The following is a 23,934-nucleotide window of genomic DNA, read 5'->3' on the forward strand; positions in this document are numbered from 1 at the left end:
CTGGCCGGCACTTGCCCGTGACGTCACTGGTGGGCGCCGTAACGCAGCGCTAGGGGCTGGTCCCTCCGCCCTTGTGCTCCAACCGCTGAGCCGACTAGGGGTGGCGTGTCGCGGCACTGTTGACGCCTTAATCTACTCAGATCTCGGCCTCAGGGCGCAGGTGGGGCCGCAGTTAACGGACAGCTTCATCAGCTGTTTGCCTCATTTTCTCCTTGGGTCATCTGGAGTCTGGGCTGTGCAGTTTAGGGAGAGGGACTCCTGCTGTGTCATGTCTCAGAGGCCCACGCCAGGGATCGTGCTTGTGTCCTAGGCCGGGCAGCCCTTAGGAAAACCATGGTTTCCATCTACCTTTTTAAAGCCCTCTCCCTTCCTAGGACCTAGACGCGTGTGGGACGTTTAAGATAGAACTAGACCTACTCATATTTGGACAACGGTGTACCAGTCCACCAGGCTCCTCTGTCCATGGGATTCTCCAGGCAAGAATACTGAAGTGAGTAGCCGTTTCCTCCTCAAGGGAGATCTTCCAGACCCAGGGATCAAACCCGCATCTCCTGCATTTGCAGGCTGATTCTTCACCACTGATCTGCCTGGGAATCCGGTTCCAACTGCTGAATGGTTTCAGTCCTGAGGACTACCCTGGGTTCTCTGGTCTATGCCAGTTGTTGCCATTCAAGATAACTGAGGTACATACATTGCTCCAAATGTGCCCAGGCGACCTGGGTCCTGTGTCCATACCACTGTGGGAGAATTGGAAATGGGAAGAGTAGTGCCCACCATTTCAGCGGCCAAATGTGTGTGGGTTGACAGCATCAACTAGCTAGTTCCAGAAACCTGGCTGTAGCACTTAATAACTGGGGGATCAGCAGCAAATTGCTTTGCCCGTTTCATTGTCTGTTATATGGGTATGATGGGGGCACCCCCCACAAAGGGCTATTAATAATAAATGAAGGTTAATAATTAAATGAATTCACAGATTGGCAAAGTATTTACAGTGGTGCCTGGCACAAAATAAGTCCTTGAGAGTCTGTTCTGTTTTGTAACCGTTGTTTTTAGAGATACAAGTCCTGCTGGGGCTCCAACCTGTGGCACAGTTTAGGGAAACAGCGATTAGCATTTATTCTTAGAGCCCTTTCCCACCATATAACTGTATGTGTGTTCCAGGCCCAACTTGGAGAAATTCAGCATCACTATCCAGAAGAGTTTAATTACAAAGGCATCTTGTAGTTAGTGCAACTACATGACAGAGGCCCTGAATAGAAACTGAACCAGGAATGGCTTCTCTTCTGTGACCACAGGCATTGCAGTATCAGGGACTTCTCCTCTGCTGTTTCAAATGCCACACAATGGGACCTTTTGTGCTCAGTTGCTCAGTCATGTCTGACTCTTTGTGACTCTTGGACTGTAGCCCGCCAGGTTCCTCTGTCCATGGGATTCTCCAGGCAAGAATACTAGAAGGGGCTGCCGTTTCCTCCTCCAGGGAATCTTCCCAACCCAGGGATCAAACCCATGTCTCTTATGTCTCCTGAATTGGCAGGCAGATTCTTTACCACTATTGCCATCTAGGAAGCCCTATGATGGGGGCCTTTCACACACTGTATACTCAGATTCTCCTGCAATTAAGTATCTGCTGCACATTGCTCCAGCCCAGCTCCCTTTTGTAATTTGCCTGGCTCCGCAGCCCACTGCCTCTGCTGCACTACTCAGTCCTCCTGTATTTCCCCAACAATTGTCTGAAGTGCCTGATGTCATGTTATTTGCAGTCTTCCTCCTGTCCCTCCTAGATTCATGCTCTACTCAATCTAAATTTCACGGCCGCCAAAGACAGGAGTGAACCATTGGCACAGGCGGCCTGTCTGTGGGTAGACTTCCTCTGTAGAAACTAATGTGGATTTCTAGCTCCCAGAAAATTTTACTGGTAGATGCTTCCACCTCAAGCAATTACATGGATCTTCTGAAAATCATGTTCTCTCTGTGGAACAGGAGAACAATTATGCCAAAGAAGTTTTCACATTGTTACGAAAGTTCTAGGACCCACCACAGATTTCCTAACCTGGGGATGCGGCAAAGGGACTAAGAACCCCCAGGGAATTTGACCTTGGAGGCCAGTGGGATTTGATTACAGAACTTCCACAGGACTGGAGAAACAGACTCTTGGAGGGAACAAACAAAACCTTGTGCACACCAGGACCTAGGAGATAGGGCAGCGACCCCACAAGAGACTGAGCCAGACTTGCCTGTGAGTATCCAGGAATCTGTGGTGGAGGCGTGGATTGACGGTGGCCTACTGCTGGGTCAGAGGCACTGAATACATCAGGGCTGGAATAAGTCTTTTTGAAGGAGGTCCAAGTCTATGCCCCAACCACTAATGCCAAAGAAGCTGAAATTGAACAGTTCTATGATGACCTACAAGACATTGTAGAACTAACACCAAAAAAAGATGTCCTTTTCATCATAGGGGACTGGAATACAAAAATAGGAAGTCAAGAGATACATGGAGTAGCAGGCAAGTTTGGCCTTGGAGTAAAAAATGAAGCTGGAGAAAGGTTAACAAATTTTGCCAAGAGAACACACTGGTCATAGCAAACACCCTCTTCCAACAACACAAAAGACGATTCTACACATGGACATCACCAGGTGGTCAATACCGAAATCAGATTGATTATATTCTTTGTAGCCGAAGATGGAGACACTCTATACAGTCAGCAAAAACAAGACCGGGAGCTGACTGTGGCTCAGATCATGCACTCCTTATTGCAAAATTCAGACTTAAATTGAAGAAAGTAGGGAAAACAAACCACTAGACCATTCAGGTATGACCTAAATCAAATCCCATATAATTATACAGTGGAAGTGACAAATAGATTCAAGGGATTAGATCTGATAGAGTGCCTGAAGAACTTTGGAAGGAGGTTCGTGACACTGTATAGGAGGTGGCAATCAAAACCATCCCCAAGAAAAAGAAAGCAAAAAGGGAAACTGGTTGTCTAAGGAGGCCTTACAAATAGCTGAGAAGATAAGAGAAGCGAAAGGCAAAGGAGAAAAGGGAAGATACACCCATCTGAATGCAGAGTTCCAAAGAATAGCAAGGAGAGATAAGAAAGCCTTCCTCAGCAAAGAAATAGAGGGAAACAATAGAATGGGAAAGGCTAGAGATCTCTTCAAGAAAATTACAGATACCAAGGGAACATCTCATGCAAAGATGGGCACAATAAAGGACAGAAATGGTATAGACCTAACAGAAGCAGAAGATATTAAGAAGAGGTGGCAAGAATTCACAGAACAGTACAAAAAAGGTCTTAATGACCCAGATAACCACAACAGTGTGATCACTCACCTAGAGCCAGACATCCTGGAATGCAAAGTCAAGTGGGCCTTAGGAAGCATCACTATGAACAAAGCTAATGGAGGTGTTGGAATTCCAGCTGAGCTATTTCAAATCCTAAAAGATGATGCTGTGAAAGTGCTGCACTCAATATGCCAGAAAATTTGGAAAACTCAGCAGTGGCCACAGGATTGGAAAAGGTCAGTTTTCATTCCAATCCTAAAGAAAGGCAATGCCAAAAAATGTTCAAACTACCACACAAGTGCACTCATCTCACACGCTACCAAAGTAATGCTCAAAATTCTCCAAGCTAACCTTCAACAGCACGTGGACCAAGAACTTCCAGATGTTCAAGCTGAATTTAGAAAAGGCAGAGGAACTGGAGATCAAATTGCCAACATCCATCGGATCACTGAAAAAGCGAAAGAATTCCAGAAAAACATCTACTTTATTGATTATGCCAAAGCCTTTGACTGTGTGGATCACAACAAACTTTGGAAAATTTTTAAAGAGATGGGAATAGCAGACCACCTGACATGCCTCCTGAGAAATCTGTATGCAGGTCAAGAAGCAGCAGTTAGAATTCGACATGGAACAATAGACTGGTTCAAAACTGGGAAGGGAGTACATCAAGGCTGTATATTGTCACCCTGCTCATTTAACTTATATGCAGAGTATATCATGTGAAATGCTGGGCTGGATGAAGTACAAGCTGGAATCAAGATTGCCAGGAGAAATATCAATAACCTCAGATATGCAGATGACACCACCTTATGGCAAAAAGCGAAGAGGAGCTAAAGAGCCTCCTGATAGTGAAAGAGAGTGAAAAAGCTGGCTTAAAACTCAACATTCAAAAAACTAAGTTCATGGCATCTGGTCCCATCACTTCATGGCAAATAGATGGGGAAACAATGGAAACAGTGACAGACTTTATTTTCTTGGACTCCAAAATCACTGCAGATGGTAACTGTAGCCGTGAAATTAAAAGATGCTTGCTCCTTGGAAGAAAAGCTGTAACAAACCTAGACAGCATATTAAAAAGCATAGACATTATTGTGCCAAAAGAAGTCCATTTTGTCAAAGCTATGGTTTTTCCAGTAGTCATGTATGGATGAGAGTTGGACCATAAAGAAAGCTTAGCACTGAAGAACTGATGCTTTTGAATAGGGGTGTTGGAGAAGACTCTTGAGAGTCCCTTGGGCAGCAAGGAGATCCAACCAGTCAATCCTAAAGGAAATCAGTCCTGAATATTCATTGGAAGGACTGATGCTGAAGCTGAAACTCCAATATTTTGGCCACCTGATGCAAAGAAGTGACTCATTTGAAAAGACCCTGATGCTGGGAAAGATTGAAGGCAGGAGGAGAAGGGGATGACAGAGGATGAGATGGCTGGATGGCATCACCGACTCAATGGACATGAGTTTGAGCAGGCTCCAGGAGCTGGAGATGGACAAGGGAAGCCTGGCATGCTGCAGTCCATGGGGTCACAAAGAGTCAGACACAACTGAGCAACTGAACTGCAGACAAAGGTATCTGCCACTGGGATAATCTCATCTCATTTTAAACCACATTTCCCCAAACACAACCCCACCTGGGTGGACACTCATCCGCACCTGCCATAACTGCTTGTCAAAGGCAGGCCTGAGTCTGGCACCTACTTCTCCAAACGCTAATTTAAGAAAAGCTGTCAGGAAGCCAGATGCCCTCTGAGCATGCCTTCTGAAGCAAGGCCATGGTCCCCTGGCTTTCTGCACGGCTCTCAGATTTGAGAAAAGGAAGAGTCTCAGATCTAAGGAGAAAAGAGCTCTGAGTGAAACCGCCCCTCTCTTGCAGTCCATGTGAGCATTACTCCCCTTCACATCTCTCACCACCATCCCTGGACTCCCCTAACTCTTAGAACAATGACTGTTCTACGACTCCATGGCAGCCTGCGCCTCACCCATGGAGTTTTAACTGCTCTGTCCACTTACTGGCAGGGCACAAGGCTTCTAAAAATTTACTACAACACTCCATTATCCAGAACTGAGTCTCGGCTAAAGGAGGGTCCTAGCCTCAGTGACTGCTTGGGTTGGAGTAGAAAGTTATTTTTACTGAATGTGTCAGTAAAGGCGAGTGCAAAGAAAAAGAGAGCAAATCGGGCAATCAGGCAAGAAAAGGGAAATTTATTAGAGGGAAATGGGAGGGTGACTGGCCCTTAAGGAGAACCAGCGTCCTCCCTTTCTTACAGGGTCTTTCTTATACCCCACCAATGAAAAATTCTCTGAAGGGATGGTTAATTTTTAGCCTGTAGTTGAGTCCTGTGGTCACGTAGCAGGAGGTCTGGAATCTGGTGGTCTCGTAGCTTTGAGAAGGTAGGCGCCAGTGAGAAAACAGAATGTCGTTTGGGCAATTTGCTTAGTCTCAAGGATCACTGGGATTTTATTCTTTGTTTTTGAGCTCAACATAATGAGCCATCTTAACAATGAGGTGCCATGTGGGCCCTATCAGTGTCCAGTGACCATAACCATTGATAAAGATTCTGTCCTTGACCAAACTCTAGCCAGGCTCCTGTAAGCCCTTTCTTGGCTAGGCTTTTGAACCTTCACCTATAAATGTTAGGGAACCACAAGTCCATGTGCCCAGCGCATTGTAAGGCCAAACAATACCAAAATCTCAGAGTCTGGAACAGAGAAAGGTTTATTGCACAGCCAAGCAAGGAGATGGGTGGCCCATGCCTTAAAAACCCCAAGCTCCCCAAAAGTTCTCAGCAAAGCCCTTTTATAGGAAAGGTTAAGGGAGGGGTGTGGTTAGTTGCTGCAGACTTCTTGATGTCAAATCCTTTGTTCTAGAGGGCAGGTCATGATCAGGTAAAGATGTTCCTGTAAATCTCTACCAGACGAATGTTACTCACCGGAAATACTCTCCCAGAGGCCTATTCTTTTCAGAGGCAAGGCAGTGGAAGCTGCTGTAGGGGAGAAATCATGCCACTATTTGTTCTTATCAGCAACCCAGCTTCCACACTGGAATGACTGTGAAAAGAGAAGGAAAAGCAGGAGAACTATAAACAGAAATGAACAAGATGGAGAGCTATAACTAGAGAGTCAGCCTTGCCACTGCTGAGTTAATTACACACATACATCCCAAAGAAAAAGATCCAAGAGCCACAGAGCCTCCCTCAGTCCATGACCAGAAGTACCTGTTTACCCCGAACATAGAGCACAGAAGAAATCATTGGCGGCATATCCCCACTTCACATAAGTGAAAGTCGCTCAGTCATGTCTGACTCTTTGCAACCCCATGAACTATACAGTCCATGGAATTCTCCAGGCCAGAATACTGGAGTGGGTAGCCTTTCCCTTCTCCAGGGGATCTTCCCAACCCAGGGATCAAACCCAGGTCTCCCGCCTTGCGGACAGATTCTTTACCAGCTAAGCCATAAGGGAAGTCACTTCACAAAAGCCCACCAGCAAATCTACCCCAATCCTGGTCAGCCACAAGCCATCAAAAAGGAGAATCTGAATGCACAGACTGAGCTCACTATGAGCCAGGAAATGTTAATGGAGGATAGTCAGTGTATCTGGTGGAAGATTGTCAAAGATAAATTGCCCAAAGCTTCCCTAAAGTTATCTTTGTTGCAAGGAGACATGGACTACAGGAATGACAGGAAGATTGTAGGGAATTCCTGGTGGTCCAGTGGTTAGGAGTCCATGCTTTCCCAGGCCTGGGTTCAATCCCTGGTTGGAACTAAGATCCCACAAGTTGTGTGGCACAGCAAAAGAAGAAAAAAAACAACAGATAGCCATCAAAGAAGTCGGCCACAGATATCTTTTGGGTACTTGCTCCCTTTCCACAGGGCGGGGCCCCAGAAGCTCATTGCATTGTGTGAACCACCCTACCCTCAGAGGAGAGCAGGCCAGAAGTAAGCACTTAAACTGGACAATTCAGATTGTTTTTCCTAAGAATATGGACTCAAGCCTGGGAGATTATGCTTGGGTTGGTCCCTAGAATGGAGTTGTAAACGTGGGACCTGTAGCAAATTCTGCCCTGTGCCTGGAGATGAAGAAAACAGGAATTCAAAGAGGGGAGAAGAGGTGGAAGGTGCAAAGCCTGCTTAGACTGAGCCTGAGTGTTGCATGAAGTTCTGACTGGGTTTCTAGCCTCCAGACCCCTCTGCTGTAACCTCACCCTTGGGTGCCAGGATACACACAGGAGTCATAATAAATTAAGTATATCTGAGTTAATTCAAGTGGGTCTCTGCTATTCTTAAACAGATCCTAAATAATATATTTAGCAAGTCATCAGTCAATGCAAATGTCTCAGAACTGAACTCAGGTAAAATGACACCCACATACCTTTCTGGAGGGAAGCAGGCAGTCCTCAAGCAAATCGGCAGGGGTGGGGGAGGTCAACTGGTTATACTGTTATTTCACTTTCAGAAAAAAAGTAGAAAGTTGTGAAAGAACACTATGTGTAAGTTTATTTTTACACATCTATCCTTTCTGTGAGCTACATTATGGCCCTTTTCAAAAAAACTCCAGAACATCTAATGAAGTGCCAGACACCTGACAACCCTGAGCCCTGAGTTAGAAAGAATGGCCCATTACTCACCCTTCACCTAGTAGGTGCTGTGGAGACTGATTAATAATGTTCAATTAACAACAGGGGGAAACCCTAAATGCCTGTTGAATTAATGAGTAAAGGAAGAACTAAATGGGAAAACAGAAGTTACCAAAAGTCAGAAAATGATAACTCTCTTGGCTGGGAAGACTCAAAAGCCACTTCCAGCCCAGAGGAGATCTGTTTACTTCATCTACACTTCTTGCTTTCCTCTCTTGGTATAATCTGTTTAGAAGTTCCTCTTTTCTGCAAGAGTCCTTAGTCCCGCCCTTCCTCGTTATAATCCTCTCAGGTGCCTTGAGCCCCTTCTTGTTAAACGGTGTTTTGGGGAAGTAAATAGGACAAAATTTATATACATATATACACACACACATACACATATTACATATAAATATATATTATTTCCAACACACACACACATCTCTATAGGTGTGCATGTGAAGAGAAAAAGTTAAAATTTTACATAACCTCCTGCTCCTTCGCACCTCTATAACTCAGCTTGCTCCTTGCAAAATCTGGATCACGTAGGTCACGTAGTCTCAGAAAGTGGGGACTTACAATACTAGGAACTGGAGCTTAACTCTCATCCTTGTCCTGCTCTTTGCAAATGCCCAGCCCCTGCACAGCTGCTTAATCATGCCTGTCCATGTAAAGGTGAGGCACCCCCCTCCCCATCTTGACTGCTATTCCCGTGTGCAAAACCCCTTAGTTTAAACCAGCCTATTAACAGCTAGTGTTGCCCACTATAGTCTGTCTATAATATCTCTGTAACCACTTTGTTCGGGGCTCAGAGCTCGGAGTGTTAACTCCCGTGGGCCCGCGGGAATAATAACCCTGAGTTCTCCAACTCTCCAAGTGTGGTGCCTGGTTTCTTGAGTACTGATTTCTGCAACACATGTGTCAGAAATATGATAATGAAACCATAGTTACTGTCATTTCCCCTACATTTTGACTTTTTCTTTACAATGATTCTGGATAAGGCATCTTTGCATACTGTGGAAGCTCTGACCACAGTTGGGTAAATAAGTTTGATTTGTGCCTGTTAGTCTCTTGTATCGGAGAAGGCAATGGCACCCCACTCCAGTACTCTTGCCTGGAAAATCCCATGGATGGAGGAGCCTGGTAGGCTGCAGTCCATGGGGTCACTGGGAGTCGGACACGACTGAGCAACTTCACTTTCACTTTTCACTTTCATGCATTGGAGAAGGAAATGGCAACCCACTCCAGTGTTCTTGCCTGGAGAATCCCAGGGATGGGGGAGCCTGGTGGGCTGCCGTCTATGGGGTCGCACAGAGTCGGACATGACTGAAGTGACTTAGCAGCAGCAGCAGCAGCAGCAGCAGCAGTCTCTTGTATTACATAAACCTTATCAAGAAATGAGAATAAAGGAAAAAATCCTTAACACCCTACCAATCTTTTAAATTTCTCCCTATGCTGAGGGAATTTTGGGGGCTAATAAAAATTTTCTATGTCTCAATTATATAACTATATTCATTTGTCAAAACTCGCCAAACTGTATATTTAAAAGGATGAAGTAACTGTCTATAAAGTATATCTCAATAAACCTAACCAAAATCCAAACCCAATCTTTATGCCCAACGTACATATCATTTTCTTAGTATCCATCCCCATCTAATTATTTAAAAGTAACTTCTATGTCACTACACTGTCTGAAGCTGTCATTCTGAGAAAGGACAGGGCATCTAACCACTGGGTGAAAAGTGTGATCAAGCCAGTGAGATCATAACATCTGGTCAGATCAGCATCCTTTAAACTCTTGTGTTATCAAAATCGTTAATTAGAAAATTAATTCAAAAGCACCCCACCTCCAGGACTTCCCTGGTGGTCCAGTGGTTAAGTCTCTGCACTGCCAATGAAGGAGGCTCAGGTTCAATCACTGGTCGGGAAACTAAGATCCCATATGGTGCCCAGCTTGGCCAAAACATAAGATGACAATAACAATAATCAAATTAAATATAAAAAGTACCACCCCTCACAAACGACTGATAGGGGCCGTGGAGCAGATGTGAACATGTGAGGGCAGGCATGGTAACTGACCAGGAGCAGGCTCTCCTCTAAGACAGGAGCAGCAGCAAGTCACAGCTGGGCTTCTCTTCCCTCCGGTGTTTCCCAGTGTGATGCCAACAAGATCACCCCGTGTCTAATTTAGAGACACACCCAGAGGCCTGCCCTCAATGGCACAAGTCACTTTTGTACCTACATACTTGAATAGGCACTAAAGTTAAATAGTGGCATGGATGGGAGTAGCAAAGAAACCCAAACAGAAAAACCACATCCTTTTTCAATCATATTCTTGTCACTGATTATTTTCCTGCTCTATAGCTTGGTTACACAAGATCCTGATAATGGTCATTATCAAGGTAATAGAAATCCAAGGCTAGATGCCCCACAGTGAACTTTGCTACTGGCCCCACCAAAGGGCCCTCCTGAAATTCTGGATAGTTTTTATGGTTACTTCCTCCCACAGACTGCATTTCCTCTACTTGGTGAATTACAATAGCCCTTCTCAGTTGTAATGCCATCCTCCCAAAACCCAAAATGTTCTATGAACTCTTCCAACTCTAGTATTAGAAGGCAGAAGTGGACTGACGGTAGGCCAAAACTGGGCATGATAAAGAACAAATACTGGAACCTCCCTGGTGGTCCAGTGGCTAAGACTCTGTGCTCCCAACGCAGAAGGCCCAGGTTCAATCCTTGGTAAGGGAGCTAGATCTCACATGCTGCAACTGAGAGTTCATATGCTGCAACAAAGACTCGAAGCAGCCAAAAAAAAAAAAAAAAAGGAACAAATACTACTGGGAGTTCCCGGGTGGCCCAATGGTTATGATTCTAGGCTTTTACTACCTTGGCCTGTGTTCAGTCCCTGGTCAGGGAACTGAGATCCAGCAAGCACCATGGTGCAGTCAAAAAAAGAAAAAGAAAAAGGAACAAACACTACCATTTCGTACCAGGGGAAAGTGAAGCTGTTACTTGCTCAGTCGTGTCCAACTCTTTGTGCAACCCCAAGAATCTATACATGGACATCAGCAGATGGTCAATACCAAAATCAGGTGGATTATACTCTTTGCAGCCAAAAATGGAGAAGCTCTTTACAGTCAGCAAAAACAAGACCAGGAGCTAACTATGGCTCAGATCATGAACTCCATATTGCCAAATTCAGACTTAAAATTGAAGAAAGAGGGAAAGCCACTAGACCATTCAGGTATGACCTAAAGCAAATACCTTATGATTATACAGTGGAAATGACAAACAGATTCAAGGGATTAGATCTGATAGACAGAATGCCTTAAGAACTATGGATGGAGGTTTGTGACATTGTATAGGAGGCAGTGATCAAGACCATACCCAAGAAAAAGAAATGCAAAAAGGCAAAATGGTTGTCTGAGGAGGTCTTACAAATAGCTGAGAAAAGAAGAGATGTCAAAGGCAAGGAGAAAAGGAAAGATGTGTCCATTTGAATGCAGAGTTCCAAAGAATAGCAAGGAGAGATAAGAAAGCCTTCCTCAGGGATCAATGCAAAGAAATAAAGGAAAACAGTAGAATGGGAAAGACTAGAGGTCTGTTCAAGAAAATTACAGATACCAAGGGAACATTTCATGCAAAGATGGGCACAATAAAGGACAGAAATGGGATGAACCTAAGAGAAGCAGAAGATATTAAGAGGTAGCAAGAATACACAGAAGAACTATACAAAAAAGATCTTCATGACCCAATCACGATGGTGTGATCACTCACCTAGAGCCAGACATTTTGGAATGTGAAGTCAAGTGGGCCTTAGAAAGCATCACTACAAACAAAGCTAATGGAGGTGATGAAATTCCAATTGAGCTATTTCAAATCGTAAATGACAATGCTGTGAAAGTGCTGCACTCAATATGCCAGTAAATTTGGAAAATGCAGCAGTGACCACAGGACTGGAAAAGGTCAGTTTTTATTCCAATCCTAAAGAAAGGCAATGCCAAAGAATTTTCAAACTACCACACAAGTGCACTCATCTCACATGCTACCAAAGTAATGCTCAAAATGCTCCTAGCTAGGCTTCAACAGCATGTGAACCAAGAACTTCCAGATGTTCAAGTTGGATTTAGAAAAGGCAGAAGAACTGGAGATCAAATTGCCAACATCTGTTGGATCATTGAAAAAGCAAGAGAATTACAGAAAAACATCTACTTTATTGATTATGCCAAAGCCTTTGACTGTGTGGATCACAAGAAACTGTGGAAAATTTTTAAAGAGATGGGAATACCAGACCACCTGACCTTCCTCCTGAGAAATCTATGCAGGTAAAGAAGTAACAGTTAGAACTGGACATGGAACAACAGACTGGTTCAAATCGGGAAAGGAGTATGTCAAGGCAGTATATTGTCACCCTGCTTATTTAACTTATATGCAGAGTACATTGTGAGGAATGTTGGACTGGATGAAGCATAAGCTGGAATCAAGATTGCCAGGAGAAATATCAATAACCTCAGATACGAAGACAACAGTGAGAGACTTTATTTTTTTGGGCTCCAATATCACTGCAGATGGTGACTGCAGCCATGAAATTAAAAGACACTTGCTCTTTGGAAGAAAAGCTATGACAAACCTAGACAGCATATTAAAAAGCAGAAACATTACTTTGCCAACAATTGTCTGTCTAGTCAAAGCTATAATTTTTTCAGTAGTCATGTATGCACATAAGAGTTGGACCATAAAGAAAGCTGAGTGCATAAGAATTGATGCTTTTGAAAAATAAACAAATGGGGCCTAATCAAAATTAAAAATTTTTGCACAACAAAGGAAACTATAAGCAAGGTGAAAAGATAGCCTTCAGAATGGGAGAAAATAATAGCAAATGAAGCAACTGACAAAGAATTAATCTCAAAAATATACAAGCAACTCCTCCAGCTCAATTCCAGAAAAATAAACGACCCAATCAAAAAATGGGCCAAAGAACTAAACAGACATTTCTCCAAAGAAGACATACAGATGGCTAACAAACACATGAAAAGATGCTCAACATCACTCATTATCAGGGAAATGCAAATCAAAACCATAATGAGGTACCATTTCACACCAGTCAGAATGGCGGTGATCCAAAAGTCTACAAGCAATAAATGCTGGAGAGGGTGTGGAGAAAAGGGAACCCTCTTACACTATTGGTGGGAATGCAAACCAGTACAGCCACTATGGAGAACAGTGTGGAGATTCCTTAAAAAACGAAATAGAACTGCCATATGACCCAGCAATCCCACTACAGGGCAAACACACCAACGAAACCAGAATTGAAAGAGACATGTGTACCCCAATGTTCATCGCAGCACTGTTTATAATAGCCAGGACATGGAAGCAACCTAGATGTCCATCAGCAGACGAATGGATAAGAAAGCTGTGGTACATATACACAATGGAATATTACTCAGCCATTAAAAAGAATACATTTGAATCAGTTCTAATGAGGTGGATGAAACTGCAGCCTATTGTACAGAGTGAAGTAAGCCAGAAAGAAAAACACCAATACAGTATTCTAACACATATATATGGAATTTAGAAAGATGGTAACAATGACCCTGTATGCGAGACAGCAAAAGAGACACAGATGTATAGAACAGTAATTTGGACTCTATGGGAGAGGGCGAGGGTGGGGTGGTTTGGGAGAATGGCATTGAAACATGTATATTATCATATGTGAAATGAATCGCCAGTCCAGGTTCGATGCATGACACAGGTTGCTCAGGGCTGGCGCACTGGGATGACCCAGAGGGATGCGATGGGGAGGAAGGTGGGAGAGGGGTTCAGGATGGGGAACACATGTACACCAGTGGCGGATTCATGTCAATGTATGGCAAAAGCAATACAATATTGTAAAGTAATTAGCCTCCAATTAAAATAAATAAATTTATATTAAAAAAAAAAAGAATTGATGCTTTTGAACTGTGGTGTTGGAGAAGACTCTTGAGAGTCCCTTGGGCAGCAAGGAGATCCAACCAGTCCATCCTAAAGGAAATCAGTCCTGAATATTTATTGGAAGGACTGATGCTGAAGCTGAAACTCCAATACTTTGGCTACCTGATGTGAAGAACTGACTCACTAGAAAAGACCCTGATGTTGGAAAATATTGAAGGCGGGAGGAGAAGGGGATGACAGAGGATGAAATGGTTGGATGGCATCACTGGCTCAATGGACATGGGTTTCAGTAAGCTCTGGGAGTTGGAGATGGACAGGGAAGCCTGGCGTGCTTCAGTCCACAGGGTTGCAAATAGCTGGACACGACTGAGCAACTGAACTGAACTGATGGACTGTAGGCCACTAGAGTCCTCTGGCCATGGAATTATCCAGGCAAGAATACTAGAGTGGGTAGCCATTCCCTTCTCCAGGGAATGTTCCCGACCCAGGGATTGAACTCAGGTATCCTGCACTGCAGGCAGATTCTTCATCATTTGAGCCACCAGGGAAGCCCTACCAGGGGACAGAAGAGGGGAATCAAACTTGGTCCTTAAGTATTAGAACTTAAGTGGAGCTGGGAAAACAATAATGACTTACTTATAGGAGACCAGAAGAGTATCTTTAAAGACATGAGCAGAAGCCCAGAAGAGTCTGCCACTCTAGGGATGACAGAGTTGGGGACATGCAGGAGCTCACAGGGAATGAGGTAAAGGGTTCAGGCTATGAGTAGTTGACTTCCAAGGAGAAGCATGATTCTGAAAGAAATGCACAACTTGGACAGGTGAAGACATGGCCATTTCCGATGAGGGGAGCAGCAGGAAGAGAGGCACAGAAGGAGGAAGCAGCGGTGCCCGTGGACAAGACAGGGGCGCCCCTGGCGTGGCTGGGGCAGGTCGCGCATGTTGGGGAGACAGAGGGGATAGGACTGAAGTGGGGCGGCAGGGCTTCACTGGGGATGGCCTTGTAACTCGGTCGGGTTTCTTCCTGGTGTGCAGTTTCTGATGGTGAATGAAACTTGTGCTCCATCTGAAGGATTTCCCACACACTTTACACTCATAAGGTTTCTCCCCAGTGTGAACTCGCTGATGCTGAACCAGGGTGATTTTCTGATTGAACGCCTTCCCACACTCCTGGCATTCATAAGGTTTCTCCCCAGTGTGGATCCTCTGATGTACTATAAAGCGTGAGCTACAACTGAAAGTTTTCCAACATTCGTTACATTTATAGAGCTTTTCCCCAGTGTGGAACCTCTGGTGCTGGAGAAACAGTGAACTCCGGTGGAAAGCCTTGCTGCACTCCTTACATTTGTAAGGTTTCTCTCCAGTGTGGATCCTCTGATGCTGAATCAGGACTGAATTTGAACTGAAGCTTTTCCCACACTCCTTACATTCGTACGGCTTCTCCCCAGTGTGAATTCGCTCATGGATGACACGGTCATAGTTACACTTAAAGGCCTTCCCACATTCCTTACACTTAAAGGGTTTCTCCCCAGTGTGGATTCGCTGATGCCAGATAAGTTTTGAGTTGTAGCTGAAGGTTTTCCCACAGTCCTTACATTCGTAGGGCTTCTCTCCCCCGTGGAGTTTCTGATGCTGAAGGAGGTGCGAGTTTTGATTGAAAGCTTGTCCACATTCCTGGCAAGAGTACGGTTTCTCCCCAATGTGGATCTTCTGGTGCCGTGACAGTTTTGAGTTATATCTGAAGGCTTTGCCACGTTCTTTGCATTTGTAGGGCTTCTTGTCCATGTGAATTCTCTGATGCTGGTGAAGGTCTGAATGTTGGTTGAAATATCTGCCACACTCACCACAATTATAAAATACCTGTTCTCTAGGGAGGCCCTGCTTAGTAATGAGATGCATGCAGACACCACGGCTTCCTTGCAATTGTCTGGCTATCTCTTCTCTTTCAACAGTGGAGGATGGATGATCCTGGACTGGCAAATCTGTGAAATCGCCGTTCTTTGAGTGTTTTTTCTTCCCTGGGTCATACAGCTGCAGCTTCTCTAAGCTGTTCTCAAAGAGAGGGTGCCTGGGAACATCCACCAGCAGCACCTCCGTTATCAACTTGTGAGACTCTGGTCCCTTTGAAATCCTCAGCTCTGCAGTCTGCCTTCCATTCTCAGTCTTGTTTTACCACCTAGCATGATGAAAACATAACATGATATCACTGAATCACTCTGCTGTACATCTGAAACACAACACTGTTAATCAACTGTATTCTAATATGAAATAAAAATTCTAAATAAGTAATAAAGACACACAAACACTGAAAGTGAAGGGATGGAAAAAGATATTCCATGGAAATGGAAATAAAAAGAAAGCTGGAGTAGCAATACTCATACCAGACACAATACAGTTTAAAACAAAGACTGTAACAAAAAAAAGGGTATTATATAATGATAAAGGTATTCAAAAAAAGAAAAGAAAACATAACAGTCACCTAGTTATGCTGAAAGGAGAAAGGGATTAAGCAGTACTATTAATGCCATGACCAGGACATGTGTACTTCTGGAGAGAGACATAGCCTCCTGATGATACCCTGAGGGAAAAGTAAAAATATTGGAGGTAAAGAAAGCAAGCAATGCCATTAGGACAACAAAATCAGTACAGACAGCAAAAACTATTAATGGAGACAAATGGAAAAAGAAAAAACAGGAATAGGGTGGAGAAAATGCTGAATGGGAAGCAATTAAAAAAGCAGAGGGAGGGAATTCCCTGGCAATCCAGTGGTTAGGATTTAGCATTCTCACTTCTGCGGCCCTGGGTTCAATCCCTGGTCGAGAACTAAGATCCCACAAATCACAACGCGTGGCCAAAAGAAAAGAAAGCAGATGGAGCTGAGGTTGAAGAAGATCTTTACACTGGAGCAAAAAGAGCTGGGTAAGCAGCTCTCACAGCACACAGCATCCAGAGGGCTGGAAGATGCTGTCTGCAACAGTGGATCTCAAGGCCCCCCGTGAAGGCAAGAAACTGTCCGAATGCTTTAGAATATTTTGTAATGTTTAAAGAAATGTTTTATATTGCAAGCCTGACTGGGGAAAGGACGGTTTGTAATACTGCAGGTTGTGAGGGGTTCATAAAAGGAACGTAATTGCAAAACCTGTGTGCTGTCCAGTGGGAGAGAGACTTAACTGTGGAAGTGAGAGGGTAACAGGCAGGAAGGCCAGGGGTCTCCAAATGGAGGAAATAGCCTGCAAGTGTCAGACATTTTTATCTCTCTTAAGCGGCAGGAAGAAACAAACTAGCAATATTTTTTCCTTCTCTATACAAATTTAAAGGGAGGTTTCTCTTAAAATACTGTGTTGCCATAATGACACCGGTTTCGCCTGAGGTTAGCTATTCTCGAGCCTAGAAATAACCAATGCCTTTTTCTTATGGAAATGTTCATCTTAAGCTATGCTAATGTACTATGCCTTTACCCCAAACTCTGTCTCCAAGTCGGTTCCGCCTCTTGGCCCAGAACCTACTTGACAAACCAGTATGGATATTGTTCCCCTAATCTATGTAAATGAAACTATTTGTATGGTGGTCTGCCCTTCTTCAAGATTCAAGTTAATCATTTTATGGCCCAGGATAAACCATTTGGTGCCAAGATTATCCCAAAATGCATCTTATGGGTGAGGGGCCTGGTGCCATTCTGAATTTTAAGACATTCCTTTCTTTCATTAACAGACTGCTAGTGACTATATAACATCCAGCTAAAGACTAGCAGGGGGGTACTCTTTCTGCCCCCTTCTGATGCCTATGTCAGAAGCTTTCTCTATCTCCTTTATACTTTAATAAAACTTTATTACACAAAAGCTCTGAGCGATCAAGCCTCGTCTCTGGCTCCGGATTGAATTCTTCTCCTCCGGGGGCCAAGAATCCTGGTGTATTCGCGTGATTCAACAACAACCTTTCAGAAGGAAAAAAGACATGGCTGGTTCAGACCCTTCTAGGACTGCAGACGGCCATTGGTGGGGAAGGGGGACCCACACTCTTACTGGTGGCGCTACAACAGAGAAGCCATGTTTGCCTTTCCAGGCACCAAGGATTTGACAAATGAAACTTGTGGCTTAGTGTTTCTCAAGTGTTTCTGACCATGACTCACCGTTTAGATCCCATGGAAACAAGAGTTTTGAAGAACACTACCCTTAATAAGAATGATGAATATATGACGGATTTTATACTAGTTTGGTCTATTTTATTTAAGTCTAGCCCAATCTAGTCTACTTTTTAAATGGTGAGCACAACTCACTAAGGAGTTGCAACCCAGAATTTTAAAAACACAGTTCAAGATTCTCAAGAACAGAGGTCTTCAAAGTGTGGTCCCAGGACCATCATGGTCTGGGAACTCATTAGAAATGCAGATTCCCAGGCCCTACCCCAGTCTACCAAACTAGAATTTCTGGAGGTGGCGTCCAGCAGTCTGAGTTTAACAAGCGTTGCAAGTGATTCTGACGCACACTAGGGTTTGATATGGTTTTTCCTGTGGTCATGTATAGATGTGAGAGTTGGACTGTGAAGAAGGCTGAGCACCGAAGAATTGATGCTTTTGAACTGTGGTGTTGGAGAAGACTCTTGGGAGTCCCTTTGACTGCAAGGAGATCCAACCAGTCCATTCTGAAGGAGATCAGCCCTGGGATTTCTTTGGAAGGAATGATGCTAAAGCTGAAACTCCAGTACTTTGGCCACCTCATGCGAAGAGTTGACTCATTGGAAAAGACTCTGATGCTGGGAGGGACTGGGGGCAGGAGGAGAAGGGGACGCCAGAGGATGAGATGGCTGGATGGCATCACTGACTCGATGGACGTGAGTCTGGGTGAACTCCAGGAGTTGGTGATGGACAGGGAGGCCTGGCATGCTGCGATTCATGGGGTCGCAAAGAGTCGGACACGACTGAGCGACTGATCTGATCTGATCTGATCTAGAAACTAAAAGAGGCAGCTGGAGGCTGTGTTTTAAATTGTTTTAGGTTGCATTGTCTGATTAGGGCCATTAACCACATGTGGCTATTAATTAAAATGGAACCAAGTTAAAAATTCAGTTCCTCAGTTGTATGACCAACATCTCAAGTGCTCATGTGGCTAATGGCTCCCATATTGGACAGTGCAGATACATAACATTTCCATCACTGTAGAAAAGTGCTACTGGACAAAGCTGTTGACAGGCTAATGGACAATGTGCAGCTGTGGCAAAGAGAGACACTGACAACTGCAGGTGGGCCCCTGGGAAAGCTTTTTACATCAAGGTGGGCTCAAGTGTTGGAGTCAATCTAAAGGCACTAGATGAAGACAGAACTGGGGTGAGTAAGAAAGGGCATTTGGTTTACAGAGGTTCTGAATAGCATTAGGAATTGAGGGAGTTTAAGAACAGGGGCGACCAAATGAGAAAGACTATCCACCAAATCTGTGGATAGTTCTTTACATTTAACTTCAATTCATTAGCTTTCAAAAAAGGGGAATTCCCTGGCAGCCCAGTGGCTATGACTCTGTGCTTCCACTGCAGCAGGGCAGGGGTTCTTCTACTCCCTGGTTGAGGAACGAAGATCCCTCACCCAAAAGACAAAAAAGGAAACCACTCATTCCCAATAAATAAACATGTGTTCTACAAATCAACTGATGTGAAACTTCACATGAATAGAATGAAAGAAAAGAATCATACAATCATCTCAACAGTTAAAGGCTACCCTGAAAGGTCAGTTGGTAAAGAATGTGCCTGCAATGCAAGAGACCCCAGTTCGATTCCTGGGTCAGGAAGATCCACTGGAGAAGGGAAAGGCTACCCACTCCAGTATTCTGGCCTAGAGAATTTCATGGACTGTACAGTCCATGGGGTTGCAAAGAGTTGACACAACTGAGCGACTTTCACTTTCAATAGGTAAAGGAAAAGAACTTGACAAAATTCAACATTCACCATAAAAACTCTTAACAAATTAGGTAGAGAAGGAACATGGGCTTCCCTTGTAGCTCAGTTGGTAAAGAATCTGCCTACAATGCAGGAGTTACTAGTTTGATTCTGAAGTTGAGAAGATCCCCTGGAGAAGGAAATGGCAACCCATTCCAGTATTCTAACCCTGGAGAAGCCCATGGACAGAGGAGCCAGGCAGGCTATTGTCCATGGGGTCACAAGAGTTGGACACGACTTAGCAACTAAACCACCGCCACAGGGAAGGAACATATGTCAACATAAAAAAGGCCATAAATGAAATGCCCACAGCTAACATCATACTCAAGAGTGGAAGGTTGAAAGTTTTTCCTCCAAGATTAGGTACAAGAGCATCCACTTTCACCACTCCAATTTAACACAATGCTGAAAATCCTAGCTAAAGCAAACAGACAAAAAAAAAAGAAGAAGAAAGAAAGAAAAGAAATAAAAGGTACCAGAATTGGGAAGGAAGAGATACAATTTGTTCTATTTGCACATAACAAGATTTAAAATATAGAAAATCCTTCAGACTCAACAAAAAGAATAGTTAAATCTAATCAGTGAATTCAGTAAAGCTGCAGGATATACAATTAACATATAGAAATCTGAATACTTTCTATACACTAACAATGAGTTTTCTGAGAAATAAAGAAATTGATCTCATTTATAACAGCATTGAAAACACTAAAATACTTAGGAATAAATTTAACCAAGGGGCTGAAAGATCTCTACTCTGAAAACTACAAGACATGGATGAAAACGACCAAAGAAGACACAAATAAATGGAAAAATACTCCATGTTTGTGAACTGGGAGAATTAATACTGTTCAAATGTCAAAACTGGACTTCTCTGGTAGTCCAGTGGTTAAGAATCCACCTGCCAATGCCAGGAACATGGGTTCAATCCTTGTTCCAGGAAGATCCCACATGCCTTGGAGCAACTAAGCCTGTACACCACAATGACTAAGCCTGTGCTCCAGACCCTGTGCTCCACGACGAGAGAAGCCACTGCAACAAAAAAGCCTTGCGCCACAAGAAGAGGAGCCTCTGCTCATTGTAAAGAGAAAACCTGAACACATCAAGGAAGACCCAGCACAGCCATAAATAAATAAATCTTAAAAAACAAAAGTCAGTACTGCTGAAAGTCATCTATAGAGTCTATGCAATCTCTATCAAGTTGCCAACGGCATTTTTTTTTAACAAAAGTAGAAAAACACTCCCCAAAATAAATATGGTTTCTTTCAAAAGCTACTTCCCAATTTAGTGTTTAGGGATTTATAAAAAGTCCATTCTTCTGCTACAGTTTCTCTCTCACAGACACACAAACACATACAAAATGTCCTTACAGAAACAAGTTCTCTGTTTTGTATATATTCTTAAGTTAATCAACAGAAGTCTATCTGCACTAGTAAAGGTTTGAAATCCTTTAGCTTTACAAAGAAGAATGACAGAAAATGAAAGGTCTGGACTCGTCTTTTCCAGTTTGGGGCTGAAGCTCTATGGAGAAGAGAATGGCAGGTTTTCCTGCTTACCTCCGCAGGTGCCTCTCGGGTCCTCTCCCCTGACCAGTGTCCAGGGATCCAGGCGCCCTGGTTCTTCCCCTCGCTCCAGCCAGAAGATCAGATCTGGTTTGGGGAATGGAAATGCTGCTGAAGGACACAGAAAAGGAATAGAAAGTTGAGGAGAGTCTCCTCGGACCCCTCTCAGTCTACCCTCCGCTTTGCCAGGTGGAAAGAGCAATGACGTCCCAGGAGACGAAGGGAGGCCAGAGTGGAGAGACTCTGGGGATGAAAGGAGGGCTCAAACTGTTTTGCCCAGGAAGCTTATTCTGGCTCTGAAAGCACAGGAAGTCCACACTGTCACTGGAAGTGTGTATAGAAGGCCTTAGGAGACTCTCACACAGAGGAGATGGGGTCACAGTCTCCTCCAGGGAACTGAAAGAGTGAAGGAACGAATATGGAACCTTCTCAGTGCTCTGACCCCAGGGGCTTTGCCCCTCCCAGGAGAATTCCCAAGGGGAAAGAAGGAAGTTTTTTTTTTTTTCTTTTGGCCACACTGCTCAACCTGTGGGATCTAAGTTCCCCAATCAAGGATTGAACCCACACCCTTGGCAGTGTGGAGTCCTAACCACTGGACTGCCACGGAATTTCAGGGAAGTCTTGTTTAAAACTGAAATGAACCCAGATCTTTCTCCAGTAGTTAGTTACTCCTGCAACTGAGGATCAGGGAGCTCAGCTCATGGAGCATCAATTCTGATGGTATTAGAGATCCCACATACATTATAGAGGAAGCCAGGAGCCCCCAAGGGCAGAAGCTGAGTTTTAGGAAGAAGGACTCACTCAAGGAAGTTATGTTTGGGTAATTCTCCAGCATCACCTCCCTGTACAGGGCCCTCTGCGCAGAGTCCAGGCTGGCCCATTGGTTCTGGGTGAAGTACACGGCCACGTCCTCAAAGGTCACTGGCTCCTGAAACAACAGGCTTCTTCTCAAGCCCCGGACGGAGGCAAAGGGAGGGGCCTGAACTTCAGGGAGGGCGAGTCCTGGAATAAAGAGCCACCAAAAAAGAAGCAGAGGACTTGTAGCCATCACTGTAAAGACCCGTTTAGACAAAAACCACTGCTAGATGCAAAATCTAGGAGGAAATGTTGATAAGCAGGATATCTGCATGATTTTAAATGATTCCCAATAGATTTCTAATCAGTTGCAGGGGGAAAAAATAATAACTATACAGTGAAGAAATCAGATAACACCTTGACCAGGAAATCTAAAGTTGGCTAGTGTGACTGATGAACTGGATTTATAATTTTAATTCATTTTAATCTAAATAGGCACCTAGGTAGCTAGTGGCTCCCTTACTGAACAGTGGAGAACAGACACTTTGCTGACCCTGAATGTTAATATTCTGCCTCTACTTCCTTGAAAGTCAGCAGCTGAAAGCACAGTCCTGACCATCTTCCCTCACATTAGGGCTTCCACCCTCCACACCTCTCTAATTACTTATGTATCCTTTGTTCTTTGTTCTCTGCAACATGCAGATTCTCAACATCCAGCTCCATCTCTCATCATTCTGCTTCATTCCCTTGCTGACACTTCTTCCCTCTCCATTATTAAATTAACAGGGGACTTCCCTCGTGGTCCAGCGGTTAAGAATCTGCCGGCTAATACAGGGGACTGGGGTTCAAGCCCTGGTCCAGAAAGATTTCACATGGCATGGTGGAACTAACCCCGTACACCACAACTACTGAGCCTGTGCTCTAGAGCCCGTGCTCTGCAACAAGAGAAGCCACAACAGTGAGAAGCCCACACCACTAGGGAGCAGCCCCTGCCCCTGCAACTAGGGAAAACCTGTGTGCAGCAACGAAGACCCAGCAAAGCCAAAAATAAAACAAATACATTTAAAAAAATCAATGGGGCTGTTGATTCCCCTACATGGGAAGTGGGTTTCAGAGGCGGCACAGATTCATGACAAACAGCATAGACTTTAGAGCTGTGGTTCTCAGTGGGGGGCAATTGTGCTCATCAGGGAATATGTGGTGGTGTCTGGAGAGGGTTTCCGTTGCCACCACCTCCGGAGGGTGGTGATGCTACTGGCACCTAGTGGTTAGAGGCCACGGGTGCATGTTACTTAACATCCTACAGTACACAGGAGGGTCCCCCACAGCAAAGGATTACCTGGCCCGAAACAGCAACAGTGCTGAGGTTGACGAACGCAGCTCTACAGTCACACTCCCGAGGTTCAAATTCCACCACTATAGCCATTAGCTGTATGAACTTAGATGAGCCACTTAACGTTTTGTGCCTCAATTTCTTCATCTAAAAAACTGTGATCCTAGCAATCCCAAGCTGACGAGGATCTTGTAAGGATGGAATGAATTAGTATGTGTAAAGCAAACATCACCTGGCACATGATAATATATAAATCTGAGCACTTATTACAACAACAGATGAGACTGGGGGAACTTCCTAGATGATTCCAAATAACAAGTGTTTCTCATAAGAGACTGTAGCAAAGACTGACAGTTATTAATATATCTATCCATCCATCTATCTCACTTCTAAGAGGTTTCTAAAAGAGAAGAGCTGAGAGGTTTGCATTTTTAGCATCTCCTCTTCTAGGTGGAATGTACATGAATGCTGGAGATCAGGCAGCCGCCTTAGACT

General features: G+C 44.2%; 1 protein-coding gene across 1 annotated transcript; it reads right to left on the reverse strand.

The window, feature by feature from the left end:
* Nucleotides 1–5,464: 5,464 nt before the first annotated feature.
* Nucleotides 5,465–22,192, reverse strand: ZNF619 (zinc finger protein 619). Its single transcript, XM_027523697.1, is given in 5 exon segments — nt 5,465–7,730; nt 14,465–16,043; nt 18,286–18,302; nt 21,306–21,422; nt 22,113–22,192. Coding segments are annotated over 4 exon segments (1,698 nt in total). The 3' UTR covers nt 5,465–7,730; nt 14,465–14,559.
* Nucleotides 22,193–23,934: the final 1,742 nt, after the last annotated feature.

This window comes from Bos indicus x Bos taurus, chromosome 22 (assembly GCF_003369695.1).
Source record: "Bos indicus x Bos taurus breed Angus x Brahman F1 hybrid chromosome 22, Bos_hybrid_MaternalHap_v2.0, whole genome shotgun sequence".
Lineage (NCBI taxonomy): Eukaryota > Metazoa > Chordata > Mammalia > Artiodactyla > Bovidae > Bos > Bos indicus x Bos taurus.